This window comes from Morone saxatilis, unplaced genomic scaffold (assembly GCF_004916995.1).
Source record: "Morone saxatilis isolate NCDOM2014 unplaced genomic scaffold, NCSU_SB_2.0 Contig8, whole genome shotgun sequence".
In the NCBI taxonomy this organism is placed as follows: domain Eukaryota; kingdom Metazoa; phylum Chordata; class Actinopteri; family Moronidae; genus Morone; species Morone saxatilis.
In genome coordinates, this window is record NW_023340257.1 from 13,884,633 (window position 1) to 13,909,234 (window position 24,602).

General features: G+C 42.5%; 4 protein-coding genes across 4 annotated transcripts in view; 2 read left to right on the plus strand and 2 right to left on the minus strand.

Annotated features, from left to right (window-relative positions):
• Positions 1–933: 933 nt before the first annotated feature.
• Positions 934–5,454, plus strand: slc46a1 (solute carrier family 46 member 1; the record flags this gene model as incomplete). Its single annotated transcript, XM_035680456.1, has 5 exons — positions 934–1,382; positions 1,486–1,949; positions 2,531–2,614; positions 2,909–3,065; positions 3,198–5,454. Coding segments are annotated over 5 exons (1,209 nt in total), but the record flags the coding sequence as incomplete, so codon positions are not given.
• A 155-nt stretch (positions 5,455–5,609) lies between these two features.
• Positions 5,610–11,453, minus strand: sarm1 (sterile alpha and TIR motif containing 1). The gene is made up of 8 exons (XM_035680659.1): positions 10,326–11,453; positions 8,963–9,581; positions 8,659–8,871; positions 8,377–8,468; positions 7,973–8,299; positions 7,650–7,839; positions 7,179–7,300; positions 5,610–6,802 (listed from the first exon to the last, which is right to left on the minus strand). Exons 1-8 carry the CDS (start codon positions 10,787–10,789, stop codon positions 6,688–6,690), a joined length of 2,142 nt encoding a protein of 713 aa, XP_035536552.1. The 5' UTR covers positions 10,790–11,453; the 3' UTR covers positions 5,610–6,687.
• Positions 11,454–13,378: 1,925 nt separating this feature from the next.
• Positions 13,379–18,342, plus strand: vtna (vitronectin a). Its single transcript, XM_035680252.1, has 8 exons — positions 13,379–13,475; positions 14,247–14,366; positions 14,446–14,880; positions 15,014–15,153; positions 15,241–15,397; positions 15,489–15,641; positions 15,729–16,232; positions 17,244–18,342. The coding sequence occupies exons 1-8, from the start codon at positions 13,418–13,420 to the stop codon at positions 17,360–17,362; spliced, it is 1,686 nt and encodes a 561-aa protein (XP_035536145.1). The 5' UTR covers positions 13,379–13,417; the 3' UTR covers positions 17,363–18,342.
• Positions 18,343–18,393: 51 nt separating this feature from the next.
• scarf1 (scavenger receptor class F, member 1) overlaps positions 18,394–24,602 on the minus strand; it is a 10,993-nt gene continuing 4,784 nt past the window's right edge. Inside the window, exons 4-11 of the mRNA XM_035680753.1 lie at positions 23,850–24,390; positions 23,546–23,764; positions 22,660–22,788; positions 21,941–22,047; positions 21,721–21,832; positions 21,159–21,283; positions 20,787–20,924; positions 18,394–20,686 (exon numbers count right to left, since the gene is read on the minus strand). Of these exons, the coding sequence (XP_035536646.1) occupies positions 19,581–20,686; positions 20,787–20,924; positions 21,159–21,283; positions 21,721–21,832; positions 21,941–22,047; positions 22,660–22,788; positions 23,546–23,764; positions 23,850–24,390 (2,477 nt within the window). The 3' untranslated portion in view covers positions 18,394–19,580. The remainder of the gene's footprint in view (positions 20,687–20,786; positions 20,925–21,158; positions 21,284–21,720; positions 21,833–21,940; positions 22,048–22,659; positions 22,789–23,545; positions 23,765–23,849; positions 24,391–24,602) is intronic.

A 24,602-nucleotide genomic window follows, 5' to 3' on the forward strand; every position in this document is an offset into this window, starting at 1 on the left:
ACACTCGACGTCTTTTAACGGTTACTCATACTCAATGACTTTGTAACGGTTGTCACAGTGCTGCTGCTGCTGATGGTCAAATCTGTAAGTGAAGTGCCTTGCTCAATGGTACCTCGGTAATAGTAGCTGTCAGCTGGTTACTCTCATTCATACTGAACAGCTATTTAAAGTTAGTGAGCGAGCGTTAGCTGACAGCCACCGCTGGTGTCAGGTAATGGCAGTCAGCAGGCCAGGTGTGGGGTGGGACAGAAAGCCTTATAATGGAGTCTCTTTGGGGGAGCTTGAAGTAAAGGAAGCACACTTACAAACACTAACTTACAATTGTGGGTTAATAAGCTGAATTGTATTACATTGTTAACTAACATGGACATATTTTTAACAGAAGACACCCTATAGAATACATTTAATAATAAAGTTAAAACAGTTATTCCGATAGTTGCATGCGAAGCAATAATCCAAATATAAAGTGAATGTTGATGAAATATACAAGACATATTTTAAACATAGACACATAATAAACATAAATCATTCTGCCACAATGAAATACATTAATACAGGGACGTTTAGAAGCACTTTTCCAAAGCAAAATGTGTCAATAAAGTTACAGACACTTAAAGAGGTGGTCATCTTTGCATGATGCAGGTGTAGAGATAAAATAAGAAAAACATCTGCAATGAAGGGAAACGACTTTAAAATAGTCACAGCATTTAACCCAGAAACAGTTTCCACAAAGAGGAACAGCAGTCACAAGTTGAAACTAAGCAACAGAGATATGATGAACGTGCACAATTGAACAGGGTCACTGGTGCTAATCATGGTTAGATAGATGAGCAGTTTTCTGTCCTCACCAGGACACAGCCCTGACATTTTGTTGTACTCCGCTTCAGTAATTAGGCACTAAATTAGACCCATGATGCTTGGTAAATGTGATTATTGGTGCCATCCGGTTCCTTAAGTGTTGTTGACCACGTCTCCCTTGTCTTCTTACAGGAGGTGGAAACCTTGACGGCCCACTGGAACCTGTACATCAGTCTTGGAGGATTTTCTGTAGGCCTGTTAGTGGTGCCTCTCCTGGGCTCATGGAGTGACCTCGCCGGTCGCAGACCTGTCCTCATCCTGCCCAACCTGGGCCTGGCCCTGCAGGCGGTGGTCTACCTAGTGGTGATGTACCTGAAGCTACCTGTCGTCTATTTTCTAGTGGGCAGGCTACTTAGTGGCCTTTCGGGTGATTTCAACGCCATCCTGGCCGGCTGCTTCTCATATGTAGCTGACACCAGCGACAGCAGGTCCCGCACCTTCAGGGTGGCGGTCTTGGAGGCTTGTCTGGGCCTTTCAGGGATGCTAGCCAGCATCATCGGAGGGCAGTGGCGGCGGGCACAAGGGTAAGAAATGGGTCATGTATCTACAGAAGTATTGGTATTAGTAGTACAGTGCAGTTCTGAATTGTTAATCATTATCGTTGTATTTTTGTGCCTTTTTATTTAGGTACATCAACCCATTCTGGCTGGTCCTGGCCACTAACTTGGCCTCGGCTCTGTACGCTTACCTGTTTGTCCGTGAGTCTGTCCTGCCAGACCCAAGTGTCAAGCTCTTCAGCTCTCGCCACTATAAAGCTGTCTGGCACCTCTTCTCAACAGGAGGCAGTGAGGGGAGTGGCAGATGTAAGCTGTGGCTTTACGTGCTGTGTTTCTTTCTGGTGGTGACTGTACACTTCGGCAGCAGGGAGTTGTATGTGTTGTATGAGCTCAGCTCACCGCTGTGCTGGGGGCCGGCTCTCATTGGATATGGATCAGCAGCTCAGCACCTGGCCTACCTTACCAGTCTGCTGGGGCTGAAGATCATGCAGCGATGTCTGGCGGACTCCTGGGTGGCTCTCGTGGGTCTGGCCTCCAACATCACTGGGCTGGTGGTCTTCTCTGTAGCTGACAGCACGCAGCTCATGTTCACAGGTGAGACAATGTGGACACGTTTTATAAAGAACTTAGATGTGAATGGGTTTTATGTCTAATGTTTTTTTTTTTGTTCATAAACAAAAGTAAAAGTACAAGATGAAGCCAAGGTCCGATTACTCCACTATTACGCACAGAAATCAGTAATTATTAAGCCTTTATAAGGTATGTTGACATAAGTGACTAACTAAAACCCTTTCCTGGGATTTTCCTTTGCACTAAACTTGCAGAGTATATCCATTTAATCACATTACACTGCAATTGAATACGTCCTTTTTACCTTAACCTCCTTCTGCTTTCCCAGCTCCACTAAAGGTTTTGAGAGCGCGCACACTTTTTTTTAGCCACAGCTGAAAGTAATCTCACATTATCAGGCAAACGCTGTCATGCCGTTACAGCTCAGCAAGCGACAGACTGAACAGGTTGTGTACGTTAGCTACCTTGAATACCAGGCAATAAAAAACTCAGCAGTTCGCCGCTCGTAGCCAACATTAACCACAAACTGCAATTAGGTTTTTTATCAGATTGTAAAGCGGTTGCACAATACGTTTTATTGATGGTGTTTATTTTTCTGTCACCAGGTTACGGTCTGTGTTTTCTCTTCATGGCTGCGACACCTGTTCTCAGGTCAAAGCTGTCCAAGTTGGTGGACCCATCCGAACAAGGTCAGTCACTGAACATGTACACATACTACAACAACAGACCGTCTTTAACACAGCAATAATTTCAAGCTGTGAGGATTATATTGGGGAGAAAGAATATTGTTTCCTTGTTACTAAATGCTCAGGAACACATCTGGAAACGAGAGCTATCAGTGTGACAGCTGTGTAGCATTTGAATGAGTCGGTGAATTGTAACGATTATAATTAGATCCGTATTATAATGACGACAGCTTGTGTCCTGCTAATTGTATAAATGGTGGTGTGTGTGTGTGTGTGTGTGTGTATTCTTTGTTCCAGGTGCTCTCTTTGCGTCTGTTGCCTGTGTGGAGAGTTTATGTTTTCTGGTGGGCAGTGGCCTCTTTAACTCCCTCTACCCAGCCACACTGCACTTCATGAAGGGTTTCCCCTTCCTGTTTGCTGCCTTCATCCTCTTCATCCCCGCTGGGATAATTGGGTGAGTTTGCTCTTGCCCCCGTTGCCCTAACTGACCTCACCAGCAAACACATCATAACTTCTACTCCTCCTCCTCATTATTATGATTATTACATACAGTATATTATAAATGAACAGCAGTTTGTCTTTCTAGGACCCTGCAGTGTTTCGACCAGAGGAGAGGCCACAGAGACTCGACAGCATCCTGACCTGAAGGGAGGGTTCAGTCTATGAGGTGAGCAGCTCTGAGACGTCCATCACATCATCTGTGATGCTGAGAGACTTCTTGACCGTAACACATTGACGGGCAGCTGACCGTTGTTAGCTAGCTCAGCGATGGGATTCTTCCAACAGGTCACACCAAAGTGATCAAGACCAAAGGATGAAGAATCAACCTCCTGACTGTCATTACAGTCTTTGCATAGTCCTCTGATAATGAACAAGATCCGATACTTGCTTTCATTTTGTGATTTGATATATTTCCAATACGACGTAATGAGTGCCAAAGATTGTGCTTTACATTTCCATTTTGAATGTCAGTAAATCTTAATGACACACTACAGGTGAAGAATGTGTCATATCAAGCATGGATGCAAAGTCATGTGTTTTCAGACACAGGTGATTTAAGTACAGTAGTAATCAGTAAGTAATCACTAAGGTTGACATCCTTGACACAATAATGATTCATATTTTTATGATATTAATGATGGAACGATTTTGATCCATCACGATCCAGCTTGCTGGACTGTAACACAAAAACATTGAACACGGATCTTCTGATTGTTTTTGTTTAACATATTTCTGTGTATTTATAACAACAGGTATCAGGACAACATGTGGAAAGGGATTATGACAACAGTGGGTTTATACGCAGCTCAGTAGTGTGAAACATTTTCTGCTAGCCTGCTGTTATAATGTTGTTTATTAGTTTGAATGTTTTTATTGAATCAGTCAAATGCTGCTGCTCCTTTATTTATGTACAAAAGCCAACCACCGCTGTGAAAATAATAATTTCGTAACAAAAGTGCTATCAAGTGAAGAGAGAAAGCCTCACTTGTAGCCTAAAACCTTTCAGAAGACAAACCACGTAGTTGTTCTATTGAGTTTTATTCCAGAAAGGGATGTATAAGATATATTCTAGTTTGGCTTTGAGATATGTTTTAAATCTAAATTGTCACTCATTGGGGTCATATAGAATGAGTCACGGTTATGATATTTTCACTTAAAGTAAGATGAACCATTCTGAATGAATAACTAATTTGGAGCAAATACAAGTTCAGAAACCGACCTGTGATTGTAGCACATTTTGTATTCAGTATATAAGATCAAGCTATTTCTAGCCACCTGTTCACCTCTGTGTGCTCCTTTATACTTCTACTGTACTACATTACAGTAGCAAATATTATACTTTTTACTCCTCACTACCTACATAAGTTACTACTTAAATTGTTTTGTTTTTTATAGGTTAAGAGAAGACTATTGATCCCCAGGGGGAAATTCAAGAGCTACTCAGCCTTACTTATAGTAGTTGAAATGAGACCCACCTTTAGCAGCTGTAGTCCAATAAGATCATTTGCAGAATGGTCTATATTCTGAATAATAAGTACTCGTATTGTTTACTTATATTTTTTTTTACCTTTTTAACTTGAGTATTTTTACACTGTGGTATTGCTACTTTTATTTCAGTAAAAGATCTGAGTACTTCTGTTTGCACATTTGAGGCCACATTAAGGGCTATACCAAATCTGTTGGTAGAAGTTTTCTCTAGGACCCTCAAACAGTGGCGTCAGTATCTGAGATTCCTGCTATCACACTATGCAGATCATCTGTGCCAAACCTGTCCAAACCCAACTATAAGTAATCCACAGAAGAGAGACTGAAACTGTAGCCGCAGCCAGGGATTACTGAGTTACCCTTTGACCCTCCCTCCTATTTCCATAAAGCAGAGAGCACAGTCCAGACTCCCTCCAGAGTCCCACCACCAACAACAACAACACTCGATAGTCCCAAAGCACAGGCCCACAGCCAACATGCACACAGAGGTCGGGTCTTAGTCGCACAGTGAGGGAACGAGAGCTGCCGAATCAGCTTTAAAATGCACAAAGGGAAGTTTGGAGGTCAAGAAGTATTAACTCAGATAATGTGAATTGATCTGCATGAAGATTATTTTTGACAGTGGGTGGATCATGTGGTCACAGCCGTTCTTCAGACGTTCCTACAAGTGTGTCTATTCTTCATTGTGCAATATTTGTAAGTTGCAATCATTGTATTTATTGGAATATGACTGGATCATTTTGGATACTTTGTGATAAAGATGGTGATTGATTACATTTGTTTCTGTCACACATAATGAAGTTCAAATAAAGACTTTCATTGTAAAATGTTGTATAACACATTTTATTTGACCATATTTCAAATGAAGGGAACAAATTATGTTTGTTTTACACTGAAAACATTAAAAAAAACATGATAAAAAATAAAATCTTGTTCTACTTCTTGAAAAAAGTTGATGTCAATTACACAGAGCGTATTTAATAAATGAGGTGGACATTGGAAGCAATATTAAGGTCAGATAAAAGCCCTGCAGTTGCATTCAGCCTATAATAATATAATTTTATTGAACAATATGTGGAAAGACATCTTGATGATTTGCAAAACTTAAATGTTTCATCACGCCTTTATTTCAGCATCATCAACGTTTTTTTTATATCATATTGCTAATTTCTTTTTGTTTTTACTTCTATTAAATACGCTGAGGGAACAAGGATGACATTTCTGTTGCAAAGCCAACAATTAAATACTTGATATTTAATAATCACAGTTAACAGTGTGGCGAATGACACCTCAAGTCAACAGCATTAAAGTATATTATGTTACGTTGTAACAGCGGGCAACGAGACACGCTGTAAGGAGTTAACTGCATTTTTGAGTACTGTAAGTTAATGTACATCAATTCAAAGTTATATCCACTTTCACAGAAAAAATGTTTAATACTACATGGGTATTTGTCCTTAAATCTGTGGCTAAATCAGTGGTGCAGCTTGTAGCTCTTTTTTCTCTGTACAGTAAGTCTCATAGATTGGGGCATAGATTATGCCCACAATCAATGCATCTGCTAGGAACAGTTTCTTATCTATCACATAACATAACAACACAAACGTCAGTAAAATCAGAAACCTGCTTTGGTCCTGTGAAATGTACAATATACGAACAAAAGATGATTGCATACAACTTCTATGAAATCTGACGTGTTAGTGGATGCTTCAGAAAATGCTGTTGATGATTTTGCTGGGTCCCAGTGTTGGCTGATCTATCACAGTTATTTTCCTGAGAGACAGAAGGCGTATATTGTACCTGATTACACATATAGAGAAGTGTGCGGGTACCATCATTTAAAGGCTTACAGTTTATTATATACAATCTGAAATCCCTTTTTTAATTTCCATTATTGTTTGCAATATATTGGGTCTATTTATATTAGCTATTTGTGTGAGCATGTAAACTAATCATAATCAAATTCACTTCACATGCGTTTGGGCAGAGCAGGGGAAGCTGCCGGCCAGTTCACCGTCGGCCATGGGGAATTTGGCATCATTGAAAATTATTATAGCTGAGATCAAACTCCGTATATGTCATTTATTATCTCATTCTTTCTTTTTCTCCTCTTTGGAGGCGCCTGGGCTGTCCATTTGGTCTTGGTGTCCATTCAGAAAGCGTAGGATCTTCTCGATCGTGGCCTCCTGATACTCATGGGACCATCTGTGTCAAGTAAAGGCAACAGGCATTTGATGATTATAATATATATTTTAAGTGCTCTCTAATGGATATGTTACAGATCTGCACCTATTACAGACAATAAAAAGTTAACCCATGTATTCAGAAATGATTCTTTAAAGAAATAAAACTATTTTATTTCTTTAAAGAATAATTTATTATGCTTTATGCTTTAAAGGATTAGTAAAGGGACTACTGTATAGTTATCACACAACCACATCTCTTAAATGAGTCAGAACAGGTTTTTCCCTCCTAATTAAAGTTTACATTCGGTTCACCACATAACCATGTAATAAACATTTTGAAAACATGCAGCTGCACAGTTGGGCTAACCGCAAGGTTAATTTGAGTTTTCACTTACTTGATACCATTAAATTTGAGAATTGCTCTCATGTCCTCCGGCAGACACATGGGGTCGGGCCATGTGAAATTATCTGTGACAGGAACTATGTTCTTCTTGCCAGCCAAGGCTGTGACAATCTCCTGCAAGATTAATGATCATGTCTTTGAGTCAATGACATTTTTATAGATGTGTAAAAGCACAAATGACTCCTGCAAAAGACAAAGACTAGTGACATTTTCTGATCCTGCTGCAAGAAACTATGACATTAACATGCATTTTGTATGCCTAAAAGTAGCTAGTAGTCGACATCACAGATGCATATTAATAGTATTAGTATTAGTAGTATTCTAGCTAACACTGTAAAGCTCTATAAATATAAATGTGGAATATCGTGGTAGGGTTAAACTTAAGGTGTGGTAGAATTACAGTACTAAGCAATAATTAGATTTAATGAGTCCCTCACATGCAAGCAAATGGAAAACTTTTGACCTTATGAACCCAATCCTTCATGGCAGTGTCACCCATGCATTTGTCGAGTGCATTTGAGGACAGGACCAGGATGAAGTTACGTGCCCTCTGTACACTCTGAATCAGTTTGTCCTCGAATTTACCAGCTTCAAGCTTCTCCACATCTATGAACACGCTGTATCCTCGAACCTGCAGGTGCACCTTTAAAAGGCTTGGGTCAGGGGAGAAAATACATTTTAAAGATGAATCAAGACATTACATATGACTTATGTCACCCTGGTTCTAATTCAACCCATGTTCTCCTGAATGACCACCTTTTCCACTAAATCTGTTTCAGTTCTGACCTGGCCAGCTGTGAGCCGGTAGTCCGACGGTAGCTGATGAACACGTCGGGCCCTGCAGGCTGGGCGTCTGTGAGGCACGCTTTTAAGGGCTTGCGGCAACAAGAAAGCATCTTGGCTCTGTGGACTCCGTTGTCTATGTGGCAGTCGTGCTGGAGCTGCAGATCGGTCAGGTCCTGGACGTTGTTGCGATCCACCCCTGACTGGACCAGGCCGTGGGTGTACTGACGGAAACGAGGGTCCACCTCCACTAACCAGTCGGCCATATTGGTTGGATCACATGTAGAGTAGTTGGCATAAGTCTTCAACACGCGCAAGTCTCTCAAAAACCTGGAGGATGAGACAGAACAGAGGTGTTACATTGCTCAGCCTTTAGAAACCTCTGTTGAATGGTTTGTTCCACTTGCCTCTTGCGAGTGAGGCCTGCAGTCATGCCCAGATCAGTGAACAGATCCTGGTCTGTGATGTTCAGCAGGAGGTCTCCATCCACCTGGAGCTCCTACACAGTAAGATGGTTAGAAAATGTCAGACATATTCTATATTAGGTAGATCGTATTTATCTCTCTGTTGAGTAACAGAATCAGAATCAGAATCAGACTCAGAGTTGGGTTTTTACACGTACAAAGGAATTTGTCTTGGTGCATTGGTGCATAAAAATCACACAAAACAAACAAAACTGTTTAACTTACCTGGAAACGCTCACAATAGGCACTAAAGCCAATCTGCTGCAGCCAGGTCTGCACTCCACAGGTTTTCCAGTTGGGCACACATGACGGGATACGTTTCGGCACTTCTTCTCCCATCATGCTCAGTGCCCGCTTGGCGAGGCCAGAGGCTGTGCTATTACTTGAATACATGACGATTCTTTTTAGGCTCTGCACTGCTCCGATCTCTTGAAATATCTTGGGAGAAGGACAAATTAAAGTCACAGTCACAACGAAGCTACCAGACAGTGTTACCTAACATTTTGTGGAAGGTGGGCAGCGATTGTACCTTGGTGTTTCGCTGACGAGACTTGATGCTGGTCTCAACGCAAAGGTAAAAGGCTGCAATGCACTTTCCCTCCAACCTCGTCCCATCAAGTAATGGCAGAAGATGCTGCAGATCAGATGCCGTCCTGCCTTGCATGCAGTCTGCACTGTCCAATAAACTGCGGGCAAAGTCATCCGGATCCAAAGACGCGATGAATGGCTCCACCAGCTCCAAGGTTCCAGATTTCACCACCTCCTTCTCAATTTCTCTGTTTGCAGCTAACACAGTCACAGCCAGACATGCGTGGAATCGAATGAGTTCATCCTCTTTGGAAAAAGCCAGTGGGAAAAGCCACTCAGCCGCCTGTTTCTCGATCATCAATCTCTGGCAGTGGTGGCCGCCGTACATGGCACAGTTTGCTAGAGCCACAGCACAGTGGCGCAGCACGGTGGGATCTGTACCTCGGCACCAGAAGAGGAGGGCATCCAGGGCTCCGTTAGAGATGAGGTGGATGGATGTCTCCTCAGTGTGTTTGAACATGTGCTCCAGGATCCCCGAGACACTGCGAGCCAGCTGTGCATCTTCCTGCTGTCGAGTCAGGTTGAGAATGACCCCCAGACCCATACGTGCTAAATAATCTCTGTCAACAGAAGTGTGTAATATAGAGAAAACAAACTTGACTCATACAATCAATTCTACAGTAAACAGATACTCCTGAACAAATGAGGCATACACAGGCATATATGGGCTGTTTGGTAACAACCAAAGTCATCAATCAACTAGTGCTGAAACAATTAGACAATTAATGAATCATTTGTTTTCACTGTAAATTAAACATATTTAGCTTTTTACTGCTGGTTGGACGCAACAAGAAACTTCTATATGTCATTCTACATTTCTGTGATGGGTTTTTCACAGTTTTCAAACATTTTCTAGATGATAAAGATATAAGGTCAAATAAACAGATATATAAAGAGGTGGACACAAAAATATGAATACTGCCTTTACCATTTACAAGCCAGTAAAAACAACCTTGCAACAACCTGTAAAGCTGTAAGAGTTTAACTTCTTGTTGCGACTGTGAGAGGTCATTATGTTTTTGTTATCCTGGCTAGATCATATGGCAGAAATATCAACTATTGCATCATGTTGCCTGATATTGTGAGTTTCTTGTGTTGTTTTCTCCATCCCTGTACAAAAAAACTGTAGATGATGCAATTAAATACAAACAATTAATGCCCCCAAACTACCTTAGACTAATTAAAACATCTCAGCAGAAACATCATAATCTTTAAAATGTTGTTTATTGCAGAGCTGCTGTATTAGACTGTATCATAATGTAAAAGTGTTCACGTTATTTTGTCCACCCCTACACACACGCTACCTGTTATCTGAGATCAGGATCTGCTCCAGCAGTTTTGCAGACTCATAGGTGATCTCCACAGCAGGTATCTGTTGAAGCTGTAGCAGCAGCTCCAGGCCTCCATCCAGCCGGATCCTGGTGCAGATCTCCTCGGCCACCTGACGGCCTACGGTGGGCAAGACCCAGGCCTCCTCCACCAGCTGGAAGATCTCCGCGATGGCCCTGCGGGTGTCACCTGGATGAGAGTTGTCCTTCCCTGACTTCAGCCTCCTGATGGCGCAGCGCAGGGCGGGGAGCGAGGTGTCCAAAACCGACTGGACGTCGGCGCTGATGCCCGGAGAGACCGGTCTGGGGTCGGGACCGGAGCCGCTCCTCCCTCTCTGCAACCGGCTGACATAATCGGGCACCGTGAGTCTGTCCGAGCTGAACATGATGGAGAAATGTCGGTAGAGCCTCCACAGGAAGAGGGTCAGAGAAAAGAGCATCTACCGGCAGAAAGGCGTCGGTATCAGAGTGGATGATGAGATGTGTGTTTGTTTACAACGCTCGTATCCAAGTCAGTGATTTACAGTCAGCTGTCCGCCTGGTAAACACTGCTACAGATGCGTCAACACAGGCCTCAGCTGTAAATCAATAGTGACAGCTTTCACCAAATTGCATCACCTCTCTCTCTCTTTCTCTGTGGCAGTAAGCCCATAAACTGTCATAAGCAGATCTTGAGCAGGTCGCAGTGTGTCTGCGCATAGTCCTGCCTCAACAGATGCTGCTTTGTCTCTATTGTCCCACCGACTGGCCAACTGAATGATGATTCAAAGCCTTCACAGGATCTGTTGACAGAAGTGTCCTCAAACAGACAACATCCCAGCACTCTGCACCGCAAACTGAACGCCCGGGGAGGCAAACCCGGTTGGTTTTCCTGAGAAGAAAATACACTATTGTTGTGTCTCTTTCATTCGTTGTTGAGGTTTTGCAGACAAAAGAAGGCCTCGTCTTCAAGTACAGGTTATCTGACGCACTGTAACGGCTCGTGTCTCCTGAACAAAAAAATACAAAATATCGCATATCATCACCATGTCCGACCTATCGCATCCTTTCGGTCAGCATCCGCAGGCTGTCAGCATCTTCAGGGGTCTGCACCGCCCACCGGCTCCGGATACTACCGGGGATGAACAGGAAAAGGAGCATCCCCCACCCCTTGTTGTTCCTCTTCCTCCCCTCCCTCCACCCTGCAGCCGGTCAGAGCATGCTCACCGTGCCCATAAACACTGCAGGCCCTCTGCTGGAGCAACTGGAGAAAGACCTCTGAGCCACACCATGTTGTTCTGTACACAATTTCTGTGATGGTTGTTATGACTAATATTGCTATTTAATTAAGTAAATGCCTTAAGTTGAGTTATATCACTAGACTCTCTCACTGAGTTTGAGTTGGCTAACACAGTTTAATGTATTTAAAGGAACATAAAGAGAGAATATGACTGTAAGCAGAGGTGGCAAAGTTACATATATTCTTTACTCAAGTAAAAAAGATAGTAAAATAGTATATATAAATGGAGAAATACAGATACTTGTGTGAAAGTGCCGGTAAAAGTAGAAATATTGATTCACGTAAAAGTGGAAAATGCTCTGAAATATACTCAAAATATAAAAGTAAAAAGTAATACTATATAATAAAATAATAATAAAAATAGAGAATTGAAATCAGAAATACTTTATTGATCTCCAGGGGGAAATTGGTTGCATTGCTCAAGTTGCTAAACAAAGACATTATAAGAAATAGAAATAATAATAATAAAATATGTGCATTAAATTACAATATATAACAATAAATAGTAAATAAGATGTTCAAAATATATATTAGGTAACAGCAGTATAATGAATAATGACTAAATACTGATAATGCTTGAGAACTGAATAGGTGTGTTATAGAACAGTTTATTTAAAGGCCAGTTTTATTGACTAATGACTAACAGTGTCTGACACTCTGAGGGAGGAGTTGAAGAGTTTGATGGTCACAGACAGGAATGACTTCCTGTGGCGCTCTGGAGAAAATCAGTACTGTTCTGAAACAAGATGAGCTGAGTGACTTTGATCCAGTCCAGAGAGAAAAATCATGGAGGAGTATTTAGAGTTTCCCCACCAAAATGTTTCTTCAGTGTGTGGAGAGGACACGGTTTAGATCTTTACGCTGGGAAATATAACTTAAAAAGAAAAATAAAAGTAAATAAACAGTTAACTAAATAAATGAAATATTAAGAGTCAATGTAGTCTACATAAAACTATGTAGAGGTTGTATTTCTGGTGGAGAGAGGGGAAGTAAAATATATGATTACAGATTTTAAAAAGTACTTCAAAGGACACAAATATAATATTTGAGATGACAATGAGAGTACTTGAAATTAGTTACTTCCTGTCCCTGATTTTAAGTCAGTATCAAGAGCTTTCAAAGCAAGCTATAAGCACTATAAACAAATACTTATATTTGGTCAGAGGTGACTAAACTGTGTCACTATGGGCTCAAATTCTTCACATTCAGCAACGGAGAGAGACATCTTTAACAGGTTATTATGGTGAAAATTGTTAGATATTTGCAGCAAGTTTCAGTTTCTTTGAAGCTTTAAATGTCATGGTTAGGGTGGAGAAAAAGTGAAGTAAGCTCTTCTTTATTAGCTCTTAACACTGTGTTAAAATGTTTTATGAGATCTGGCAGCAGGCCGGTACTTTGCTCTTGTGTCTTTATTGTGTCTTCAGAGCTGCATTCATGACTAGTCTCATCCTGGAGGCAAGTAATAACACAAAAATAACACAGGATCTTGCTGATTGATGAGCATTACTCAAAGTGCAGAGAGAAAGTCACTAAATGACTGACAGATTGCAGTAAAATGCAGGAGCAGCGTGGTCAGAGGTCAACAGGTGGTCACATTGCTTAAACCTTTGTTTCCTATCGATCTCTTTCCCTCTGTGTGTCTCTGTTTCTCCACTCGAGTAGAAAGAGGTTTTCAAATAAGGTTAAAAGCAAACAAGGAAGAGGGTGACTGACACATGTTTCAAATGATTGGAAGCACACGGCCCATCATTACTTCTCTCATTCTGTCCTCTCACACAACAGAGGCAACATGAGGCTGTGGGCCGTCCTGCTGCTGGCTCTGCTCGCTCAGACTTTTGCTGCAGACGGTGAGTACAACATTAAAAAATAAGTTTTAAAGTTCAGAAAAGGATTTGTAGTAAGTGGTTGTTATTCATCCTTTAGTATAGTTTTGTCATGTTACAGACATACTTGATAGATCTGTGACTTCACTGTGTGTCAAGTTTTCTGATTTAGAGTCTGTATATTGTTCCGTTCTGTCAGCAGCTAACATATTGGATACTAAATCAACACTTAACAGTATTTATTCATTACATTTTTCATTTATTTAACCGCATAAAAAATAGTGAAAAATGCCCTTCACATATGGGCATAACACAAAGCAATGATTTAAAATAGCTTGTGCCGTCTTATCATCAGTCCACAATCCAAATGTATTCAGATTTTATTATATAAAACAGTAAAGAACAGCAAAAAATCATATTTATGAAGCTGGAATGTGAATGTTTGGCATATTTGCTTGATAAATTACCGTCAAGTAAGTATCAAAATAGTTGTTATGTGTCAATTAACTTATTATTACAGCACTTACTACAATTATACAGTTATAACAGGATATAATAAGCAGCCGTTAAATATACAGAGCCAGCTAAAATGATAGGAAAAATACCATTAATAATAAAGAATAACAGATCCCATGATGCCACTGGCATGCTGTCAAAGCCTCATGGGAACTGTAATCAAATCAAATCCAATTTAACTTTATTATCCAAAGAAGGAAATGTATTTGGTCTAAGAATACTCAGAAGAAGTGCAAAAAAACCGACCATCCGTCCATTTTCTTTATCTTCTATCTTCAGAGTCTTGTATGGGTCACTGTGAGAATGGCTTTGACGCCCAGAGGAAGTGCCAGTGTGACTCCATGTGCAAGTATTACAAGAGCTGCTGCTCTGACTTTGAGGCCACCTGCGGGATGATGAGTGAGAAAACCTCATTTGTTTAAAACCATGTGCTGTTGTGAGTTAAATGACGGTCACTGATGGCACTTTCCACCCTTAGCTCGGGGAGACACATTTGTGCTTGCAGAGGATGATGATGAGCAGTTTGAAGGTACCACTCCATCCCCTAGACGCTCTTTTACCCCCATCAGTCATCGTCTGCAGCCCTCGCAGCGGCCCATCTCAGACTTCGGCCGTAGATCACATCCGGAAACCACACTGGAAATGACCAAACCAACTCAACTGAAAACCCCCTTTATGCAGATGACACCCATTTCTCAGACAGTCCCACCTACGCAGGACATCCCCAGCACGACTGAATTCCCTCCGACTGAGGCAGCCACTGAGGCAGCCACTGATGTGACCACTGTTCCCACCACTGTTCCCATCACAACAGCCACCACTGAAGCCCCTGACCCAGACGCTGTGGTCTGCAGTGGGAGATCTTTTGACTCCTTCATGCAACTAAAAAATGGCTCCATATATGCCTTCAGAGGTGAGTGAATATTCAAATATAGTAATCTGACACTTGATGAAAAGCAACAAAGTCTACTTTTTGCTGTAGAGAAAATGAAGCATAAGATCTTTATGTTGTTGGGGAACATGCTTATGTGTTGTTTTTTTTCTAGGGGATTACTTTTTTGAACTGGACCAAAAGTCAGTGCTTCCTGGTTATCCAAAGCTCATAAAGGACGTGTGGGGCATCAGCGGGCCCATTGATGCTGCCTTCACCCGTGTCAACTGTCAAGGGAAGAGTTATATGTTCAAGGTGGGGACCCATGAAATGAGCTTGTATTAATCTGAGCAGTTACAGGTTTATCATTTTCATGTTTAAACAAATCAAAACTTTCATCAGGGAAACAAGTACTGGAGGTTTGATAATGGTGTGCTGGATGATGACTACCCTCGAGATATCAGCGTGGGCTTTGACAAGATCCCTGATCACGTGGATGCAGCGTTTGCTCTGCCTGCCCCCGGTCACAACGGAAAAGAAAAGGTCTATTTTTTCAAAGGTACGCCACAATATATTCAGATATTTCTACAGGAACTGGTATACCAGTAACATAAAGTTACTTAAATGTGGCATCTTATTGGTTCTTCCAGGCGATCAGTACTACACCTACGAGTTTCTGCACCAGCCGTCTCACGAGGAGTGTATCACCATGTCTGAGAGGTCTCCGTCCACACTGTTCAGACGGTACACTGACGTATACTACAACAACTACGAGCATTTCTTCAGCGAGCTCTTCTCTGAATGTGAGTTGTGGTGTTAATGATGATTGGTGCTTGTTTGGAGGTTGGAGGCAGGTGTACAGCTCATTGGTTTATCTGACCCCTCTTTAGTGCCTCAGCATCATGACAAACACCACTTCATTGAGAAGGACTGGAAGGGCCTCAAGTCTCCAGTGGATGCTGTCTTGACAGGCAGAATGTACGTCCCTCCGTTGAGGTCCACGAGGCGCCGCAACGACTACCAGCCTTACCAGCAGTGGGGTCAACAACAAGGCCAGCAGTGGAACCAGCAGTACGGACAGCAGTGGGGCCGTCGGAGGCAAAGCCGTTCACCCTTCTGGGGGTCCATAGCTGAGAGGGGGATGAACATGGGCCAGGACTTTGCAGAAAGGGGGATGGAAATGGGTCTGAGGTTGGCAGAGAGGAGGATGGAACTGGAGGAGAGGCTCGGACGAGACTGGGACAGACGCTGGGATCAGGACTGGGACCAGGATAGGCGGAGAGATGGTTACCGCCAGAACAACAGAGGCAACTACGACTCCAGAGGTGACAGGTCGTACTTGGAGCCCACCCAGAGGAATATGCCAATACAAACCGTCTACTTCTTTAAAGGAGGTAAAGCAGCAGGGGCAGATTCATTAGCAGGGCAGTTTGTAAAAATAATAGAAAAACAGACAAAAAAAAGACACAGACAGTATTTTCTCCTCTAGTTACAACACATCCAAAAGCTCTTGCTTTTCCATCCTTTTTTTGGAGAAGATGTACTTTACTCTACCATAATCTGAGGATCATTTGGGCAGCAGTGACAACTCCTACCGTTATCACTGCATAGTCATATTTCTATATATTCTGTTTGGTCCCCCAGTTGGTCTATTCTTGGTAAAACAGGTAATTCATTCAACTTTTAGACCTCAGGATGGTCCAGTTGGACCATCAAGCAAATATCAAAGCAGTTTATGTCAATTATGTATTTGTTTCAGCTCTAGTTACAATATGAATTCACAGATGCAGTACAAACGCACACGTAAAGACAAGCTGTACAACGTCGTCTCAGTACGTTCCTCCTTTGTACCTGCTCACTCCTCCCGTCCTTCCAAAATAAAAATACCTCTCTCTTTTCCCAGGAACATGTTTCAGCTTTTTTAGACTTAGAATTATGAAAGAACCCCTCTGTGAGATGAGTTAAAGATGGGATAGTGGACAGGAGCTCAGTAATTTAATCAAACTTAGGTCTGTCTAGCCACAGACGGCTTATTATAACTAGTTTCACATGGTGTATTAGTCCACATGACAAAGAAACAGACGCAGGAGCTCTTTACTCGCACTCCTTGTGTATTCCTGCACGATTATCAGTAGATATCAGTTTTATGAGTGATTAATAAATAAGTGTTTGATGTATGTTGACAGTGGTGACAGCTCCAGACTGCTGTTATGTTATGTTTACTGGCTGGGAGTTGGCTTTAAGGTCAGCAACCATGAGCTGCTCCCACAGATAAAAATGCCCGATGTCTAGACTGGACTCAAGAGAGGGGAGGGGTTTCATAGATATAGACTTCATAGGACCTACCACTCCTCTTAAGTCATCCATAGAGGAAGAATGAATGCGTTGTTTTACATGTTTTCCAGATAAATACTACAGAGTGGACCTCAGGAGCAAGAGAGTCGACCCCGCCGTGCCTCCATATCCCAGATCCATCGCCAAGTACTGGCTCGGCTGTTCAGACACCAACGGGGCAGAGAAGTAGTTTCACATGTTTTTAGTTATCTTAATATGGTCATTTTGATTAGATTTGTGTATAACCAATCATTAATTTGACCTGAAGTAGTGTTTTTTGTAAGAAAGTGTGTCAAACCTGTCCAGTGTAAACTAACTGTTCTTCAGCAAATATTGGAGATCAGTAGTCCACACACCGCTCATAAAGGCTAAAGTTCAGCTGGTAGATTGTAAGATTCTCATCTCTTGTCAACAACAGCCAACCTACTTTATTAAACTGACTGTAGTGAAAATGGCCTCAAGTTATTTAACCAGAAGAGATTCCAGACTCACAGCTTCTCGTTTAGTTTTTTGTATCATAATAATGAGGAGTTTGTTACATCAGTGGTGGAAGGTAATGAAGTACTTTTACTCAACTACTGTACTTTATTGCAGTTTTGAGGTACTTTTACTTGAGTATTTAAATATAATGCTACTTCATACTTCTACTAGAGGGAAATATTGTACTTTCAACATTTATCTGAAACCTATAGTTACTTTGAGATTTTAAATACAACACTTATAATCAACTTATAAAATATGATGATCATTAGAGGTCAAACTAACCAAAGTCATAGAAATGAGCTCCACCCTAATGTGTGAATTCATCAGTAATAATATATTCCGTTAATATGATACATATGTCACTTTCAGAGGCCTCTCTTGTGTGTGTACTTTTACTTTACTGTTAATACTTTTATAGCTTTACCTAAGTGTCATTTTTAACGCAGGACTTTTACTTGTTTACAGACTATTTTTGCAGAGTGGTATTTGCTACTTTTACTAAAATCTTTCATTTTGTGTTGATTCTGGCGCCCCCCCCGTGGACAAAAGTAGTAGTGTTTCTACTGCCTTGTTTCATTGATTTTAAGAGGAATCCGATTGAATTCCACCCGGTGGCAGTAATTAAGAATAACTATATAGAAAGAGCAAATCTTATTGCTGATGGTCTTGTTTGCTTATGTAGGTCATATAAAGGCATCAGTATTACATTTAGACGGTTACATATTACATAACCAGTTAAAAACTCCTTGTAGTAGTTAAAGACGTGAGCACTTCTTCCACCACTGCATTCAGAGACCCACACAGACAGTAATGTTTTCTAAATCACATATCCACACATTTCAAAAAGTTTATTTTCATTATTAATTGTGAACATTTATACAGTGAATATGAAAATATAAAATATGTACATAACATATAAAACTCTGGACATACTGGAGGTTTCATGCACAAAAGGGTCATTAGATCCTGACGTATGGTCATACAGATGTTCCCTTTAGTAATGAGAATAAAAATCCCTAAATTGCAATAATGTGGGTTTTACCCAACAGCAGCATTGTGTGACTGTCACAGCAGAGGTCAAAGGGCAGTGACAGGAGGGTTCATGATTGAGGGCACTCTGACTTTAGGTCGTAGATGTGAAAGTCAGTTTTCTACTGACTGGTATAAAAGGCAAATATAATACAGTGACAAAGCAACCCTGTTGAATGTTAGTGGTTTCTGGCAGATATTTATCGGCTGTACTGTGTACTGAGTCATTTATTGCATATTCACAAACTGTTACAGTCTGTTCTTACTTCTGTTCTTGTATTTTTATCTGTGACAAATAAAAACATAAGTACAGCAGCAGACTCAAATCTTATTCTCCTGCTTAAATTATATCTGTTTTTGCTTGAATTGAGGACACATTTAATGATGACTTACTCTTCCACTGTTTCCTCTGGTCTTCCTTAAACAACCCAGATGTTCTTTGTCCAGTCTGTATGTCTATTCATCCTTTCTGAGTCCAGGCCCAGATATTGCATGTAATACAGTAACAACATGCATCACTGGAGCAAACCTTCCCAATGCTCATGTTCATATTAAACTTGAGATACTGAAGGCAACCAGTGGTATTGTTGGGAGATACCCCACCTCATATTATTTCATATTATTTCAAAACTATATGTTTTTATCTATATTCTACACAATTTAAGCTTTTGAAGAATTTGAGTTTTTTTTAATAATAACAAATGCTGCATTTATCAGTCAATATGCGAGCTATATTTGTTAATGACTATGTAACAAATAACAACATAATTCAAGAATCTCAGACCTGTAACAGACTCAGATTTACAGTAGTAACGAGGTTTTTCCCTTTGTGCCTTTACATTATAACTGCAGGATAATAAATGTGCAGACCTGCTGACGTGCAGTCTTCTCTGAGGTTATGAGGGTTTAATCATGACGTTTTCATAGCAGGGCTCTGCACCTTCATTGGCGATTACCTCAGTGAGACTCGCGGCGTCTCCTGCTGGTCCCACAGTCTGGTAGTTGCTCTCAATTCTTACTGTACTGGGGTCAAAACCCTGCTGTGAGTCTCCCTCAGCCCTCAGATCTGACCCCGAGTCGGCTGAAGCCAACTCTGGTACGCTCTTCAAAATGGATGACAGTGGCCTTTTTGGAGTGGCGCTCTCTGACGAGGGAGTGTCACCAACAGCAGCTGCATCAGGGGAGTTGAGAGAAGCATGCTTTCTCCTGATTGGTTTACATATGCCTGCCTCCCTTCCAGTCGGCCCTCCCTGCTCCCACACACTCGCCCGAGTTCCGAGCTTCTTTCTGGGCGGTTTGGTAATCCCTTCAGCTGCCTTAGGCTTCGGCCTGCCAGATTCCTGCTCCCTTTGTCTCTGGAGGCTGCCGAGTCGTCGTAGCATGGCCTGAACGGGGCCTTCAGAGGTCGACACAGGCTTACCCGCCTTACCCACTGTCACGTACACTGTGGTGACCTTATCTGGGAGCCCTGCCTGAGCATCAGAGGCAGATGTGGGCAGCTGGGTCCCTTTATTAGCAGCTGTGTTGGACATTGTCCGTCTTCGTCCGGATGCCCCGGGGACCTGAAGCGTGGCCCGGGTTGGCGTTCTGTCTATTTCCTGGTCCCCTACATCACCGTTTGATTCCTGATTGTCTGTCGCCTGCACATCCACTTCATCCTCCTTCTCCTCACCCTCACCTCCATCTTCCTCCCCAGTTTTAGTTGCACTTCCCTGACTTTGGAGTGCAGACAGCATCAGAACCCCCCAGGGTGACTTGGGTTTGTTGCGTGGGTGTCCCGGGAGAGCGCTGGGGTCCTGAGCTGAGCCACGTCTCTCCTTGGGACTGAAGCGGGTGCCCTCAGCAAAAGAGACAGACGGCCTCTTGGACTTGGCGATGCTGGAGGTGCGAGGGATGTTAAAGGGCGAGGTGATGTCCTCACTGCTGAAGCCGGATGGGTCTAAGAACATGTTACACTTCGAACTCATCTCCTGGAACTCGCCGCCCGCCATCGCCGGGATGTCTGGGAGACAGAGACAGAAAAGTCCAGCGACGTGAGAAGACATGGCGAGGAAGTCTACCAAAAGAGAGCAATGTAAAGTTTGGTGTATCCCTGATCCTACCTTCTCTTGGAGGGACACAGTAGAGCGCCTCTCCCTCCTCCTCGTCAGTGTCGAAGGACGACCCCTCAGTCACCCAGCCAGAGGAAGGAGGCTCAATAAAGCTGTGGTTGAACGTCAGCTCTGGGTCATGGTGAGATACTGTGTGTGTGTGTGTATGAAAAATAGATTAATTCTAGTTTAATTCATTTAATTCCAGTAATTTGTCATGATGATCAACTTTTTTTACTTCTAATGTTACATAGTTATGGTGAGCTACTAATAGTAATAGTTCATGCAGTCTTTCCACTGAAAGTGAAGGTTTAAAAGCACTCAAATATCTCTCACTAAAGTGAACATGAAACACACTCTTCATTACTGAGCTGCAGGACTGACCGGTGACACGAGGCAGGCCAGAAGACCAATCAGAGATACAGGGAAGAGCAGAACCGATGTTAGCCAGGACGCTGTAGACGTGATACTTCATCCGAACTGACAAGCCTCCATCAACCACAGTTGCCCTGGAAAGAAGAAGGTTTTTATAGTCTAGAATTTCACACTGTGCTAGAGTTGAATTTGTGTTGATTGTACAGTTGAATCTCACTAAAATTAAAATCCTTGGTACTGAATGTCTTGCCACCACCCAAAATGTAATGATAATACCACAATTACCAATTCTAAGGAAGAATTATAAAGTGAATACTTCCAGATTCTGGGTTGTGTTATGTAAATATGGTTCTGTAGAGGGAAAAGACAAAAGAGGGCCTGGAAAGTTCACAGCCTGTCATGGCTAGAAATCCAAATAAAAGCCCTTTAATTTCACAAATGACAAATAATATAAAAGATAAAGTAAAAGCCTAAACTGCCTCCAGTCCAGTTCAAGGTAGTCCAGTAGTGTTTAGGTTTGTACAGTACACTAAGTGGATATAATGCTGAAAGAGTGAAGTGAGGTACAGACCCGTCTTTTCCATCAACGGGACCTCCTCCACAACACAAACAGCAGCAGAGCACAGCGAGGAGCAACAGGAGCAAAGGAACCAGCACACCAGCTAGTACAGAACCTCTGATACCTGATACACACACACACACACACATACAGAGACGTTAAGAAACATGTGATTCAGGCTCATACAATAATCCATGCGGCAACACACACAGATTTTGATGGAGGGACGTACTGTTGGGGCAGACACCAGTGACTGGGTTGCACTGGACCCCCTCGCCACAGTCACAGACAGAGGAACAGTTGAGGCCGAACTGCAGGGCAGGGCAGCTACTGTTACAGCTGGAACAAAACATACAATCACAGAATTACATCACAACAGCAAACATAAAATTCTGTCTATGAACAATGAATCATGATGTAGTTTAGTGTACAACAGACTGTAATGTCAAGTAAACATTGTGAGGAGGCCAGAGCATGTCAGAACGGCTGCCTCTGCAAAGTCTGATTGTGGACACCTTGACACAAGACCAGCTAGATATCCAGCCATGTCATTATATGAAAACAGCTTATAATTGCAGTGCTCTTTAAATGCAGACTGTTAAATCGCAGTTGCCAGTGGTTCCTTGAACGCATCTACAAGGAAGTATTATTGTAGGGGTTAATGGGTTAAAACATGTAAAAGAATAGCGCGTCACTCAGCAGCCTCGACTGAAATAATGTTTGTTTTTGGGTTAACTAAAAGCATTTTGTGTCTGTTTAAATATCTGCACAGAAATTAATCACATATGCTGTAATAAAAATGATGGACTTCTATCAATCTGCTCACCCAGAGGCCATTTTCAGGATATTATAACACACAACATGACTAAAAAAACAAAACATAGAATGAAACAGATTCATAATAGTTTCTCGCTTGTGTGGGTGGCTGTTTAATGATGCCAGTCAGCTCACCTCTCTCCCTGAAAGCCTGGCTGACAGACACATCTTCCTGTCACATGATGGCAGTTACCGTGGAAACAAGGGCTACACAGGAAGCTGCAGGCGTCTCCAAACGTCCTGTTAGAGCAGGCCTCCTCACACCTGGCAAGGCGGAGCGATGACACAAGGACACAAATAATGAGGGCGTCAAATGAACCAGCATTCATTATCTAATCCTAAACATCAATCTCACCACATGTACAACTTCTTAAACTCTTTTCCTTTGTAAATGGATATTAAAGATCAAGGAGCATTTTCACAGACTTAACTTTCAACCATTACCAAAGACCAAAGCATCACACAAGTGGTTTTATATGTACTAGCACATTAACTTTAAACTGCATAAACGTTATGTTACACCAAACTTTTTACAAAGAATACCGTAACGTTTTAAGGCTGATTTTTTTCCTTCTTCCAGGCAGCTATTTGTATACAGTATAAAAATCAATATGCAGAGTTGAAACTTACTCCATCACATGTTATCAGTAAATGTCAGTGCAGTTATGAGCTGTGACTGTACGCATGCTAATATCTTATGGGGTTAAGCTTAATATGTTGACAGGTTATAGGAGATCTCTACGACTGATGAAGGCTAGAATATTATTCTGATGTATTTTAATAAAACAATTACTAAGTAGGCTGTAATCATATAAACATATACACTTGATTTGGAAGTTCCTCATTGCCTTTGATATGTGATTTACTAATTCTATCTATAGAATTTGTGGGTCTAAGACAGCTAAGAAACCTTGTGTCATGCTTTGTAAAATGGTAAAACACAAAAAACCTACAAATGATTCCATAACCTTCACTGTAACTTAAGTACACAGTCATATCTGCCTCAAACACTCATGCACACCTGGGTCCGGTCCATCCAGTGTCACACCTCCAACATTTCCCAGTTTTTGGGTCACAGGGTTCATTATTCCTGCAGCGTGGACACTTCTCCTGGCAGCCGTCGCCATAAAAACCAGATGGGCACGGGCTGTCGCATTGTGTACCGTTCCAGCCGGGCTCACAGGCAGCACAGGCACCGTCGGTGGCAGAGCAGAGCTGGTGGTCTTTACAGAAACCACAACTGAGGACAGAAGATAGAGAGAGAGTCAGAAAGACAGGAACACGCAGGTATTTAGACAAACAAGTGCATCCTACCTTACACCTACCTCATTTTACAACCACTGCCATACTTCCCAGCTTCACAGGGCTGGTTGCAGAAGAGACCCTGGTACCCCGGGTGGCACAGGCACTGCCCGTTGGCCTGGTCACAGCGGCTGTGTGTGAGGTCACAGTTACATCGCCGGTCACAGCTGGGTCCCCACCAGCCTGACTCGCAGTTACATACACCGGTACGCTGATTACATGGCGACAGGTAGCAGTTGCAAGAGCCAGAACATTTCAGCCCCCAGTGGCCCCCTTGGCACTGACACCGGCCTGTCAGCTGGTCGCAGCCGGGGCCCACAGATCCCCCGCTGACGCACTGGCACGGCTTGGAGCAGGTCGGCGTCCACCAGCCCTCGTCGCACGTGCAGTTTCCATGGATGGGGTGGCAGTGGCCGTGCCGGGTGCACTTGCAGGTGTACTGGCACTGCGGCCCCCAGCGGTTGGCGTTGCAGGTGCACTCACCAGTGATGGGGTGACAGCGGCCATATGGGTGGCACGGGCATATCTTGCGACAGTCTGGAGCCCAGAACTCAAGAGGACAGCCTGGTAACAACCAAACAAACACAGGGAATACTACTTAATCTGCTTGAGTGCGTGTGTGCGGTCAGTTACTGTGTGTACTTTGTCTTAGAGGTGCAAGGGGAGCAGATTGTGTGTCCACCCTGAACTGGAGCACCTGGGCCCAGTGCTCCAGCACATATAAAAGCCCTCTCGTCCCTGTCAGCGCCTGCATCCTTTTTTCTTTGTTCATTCAG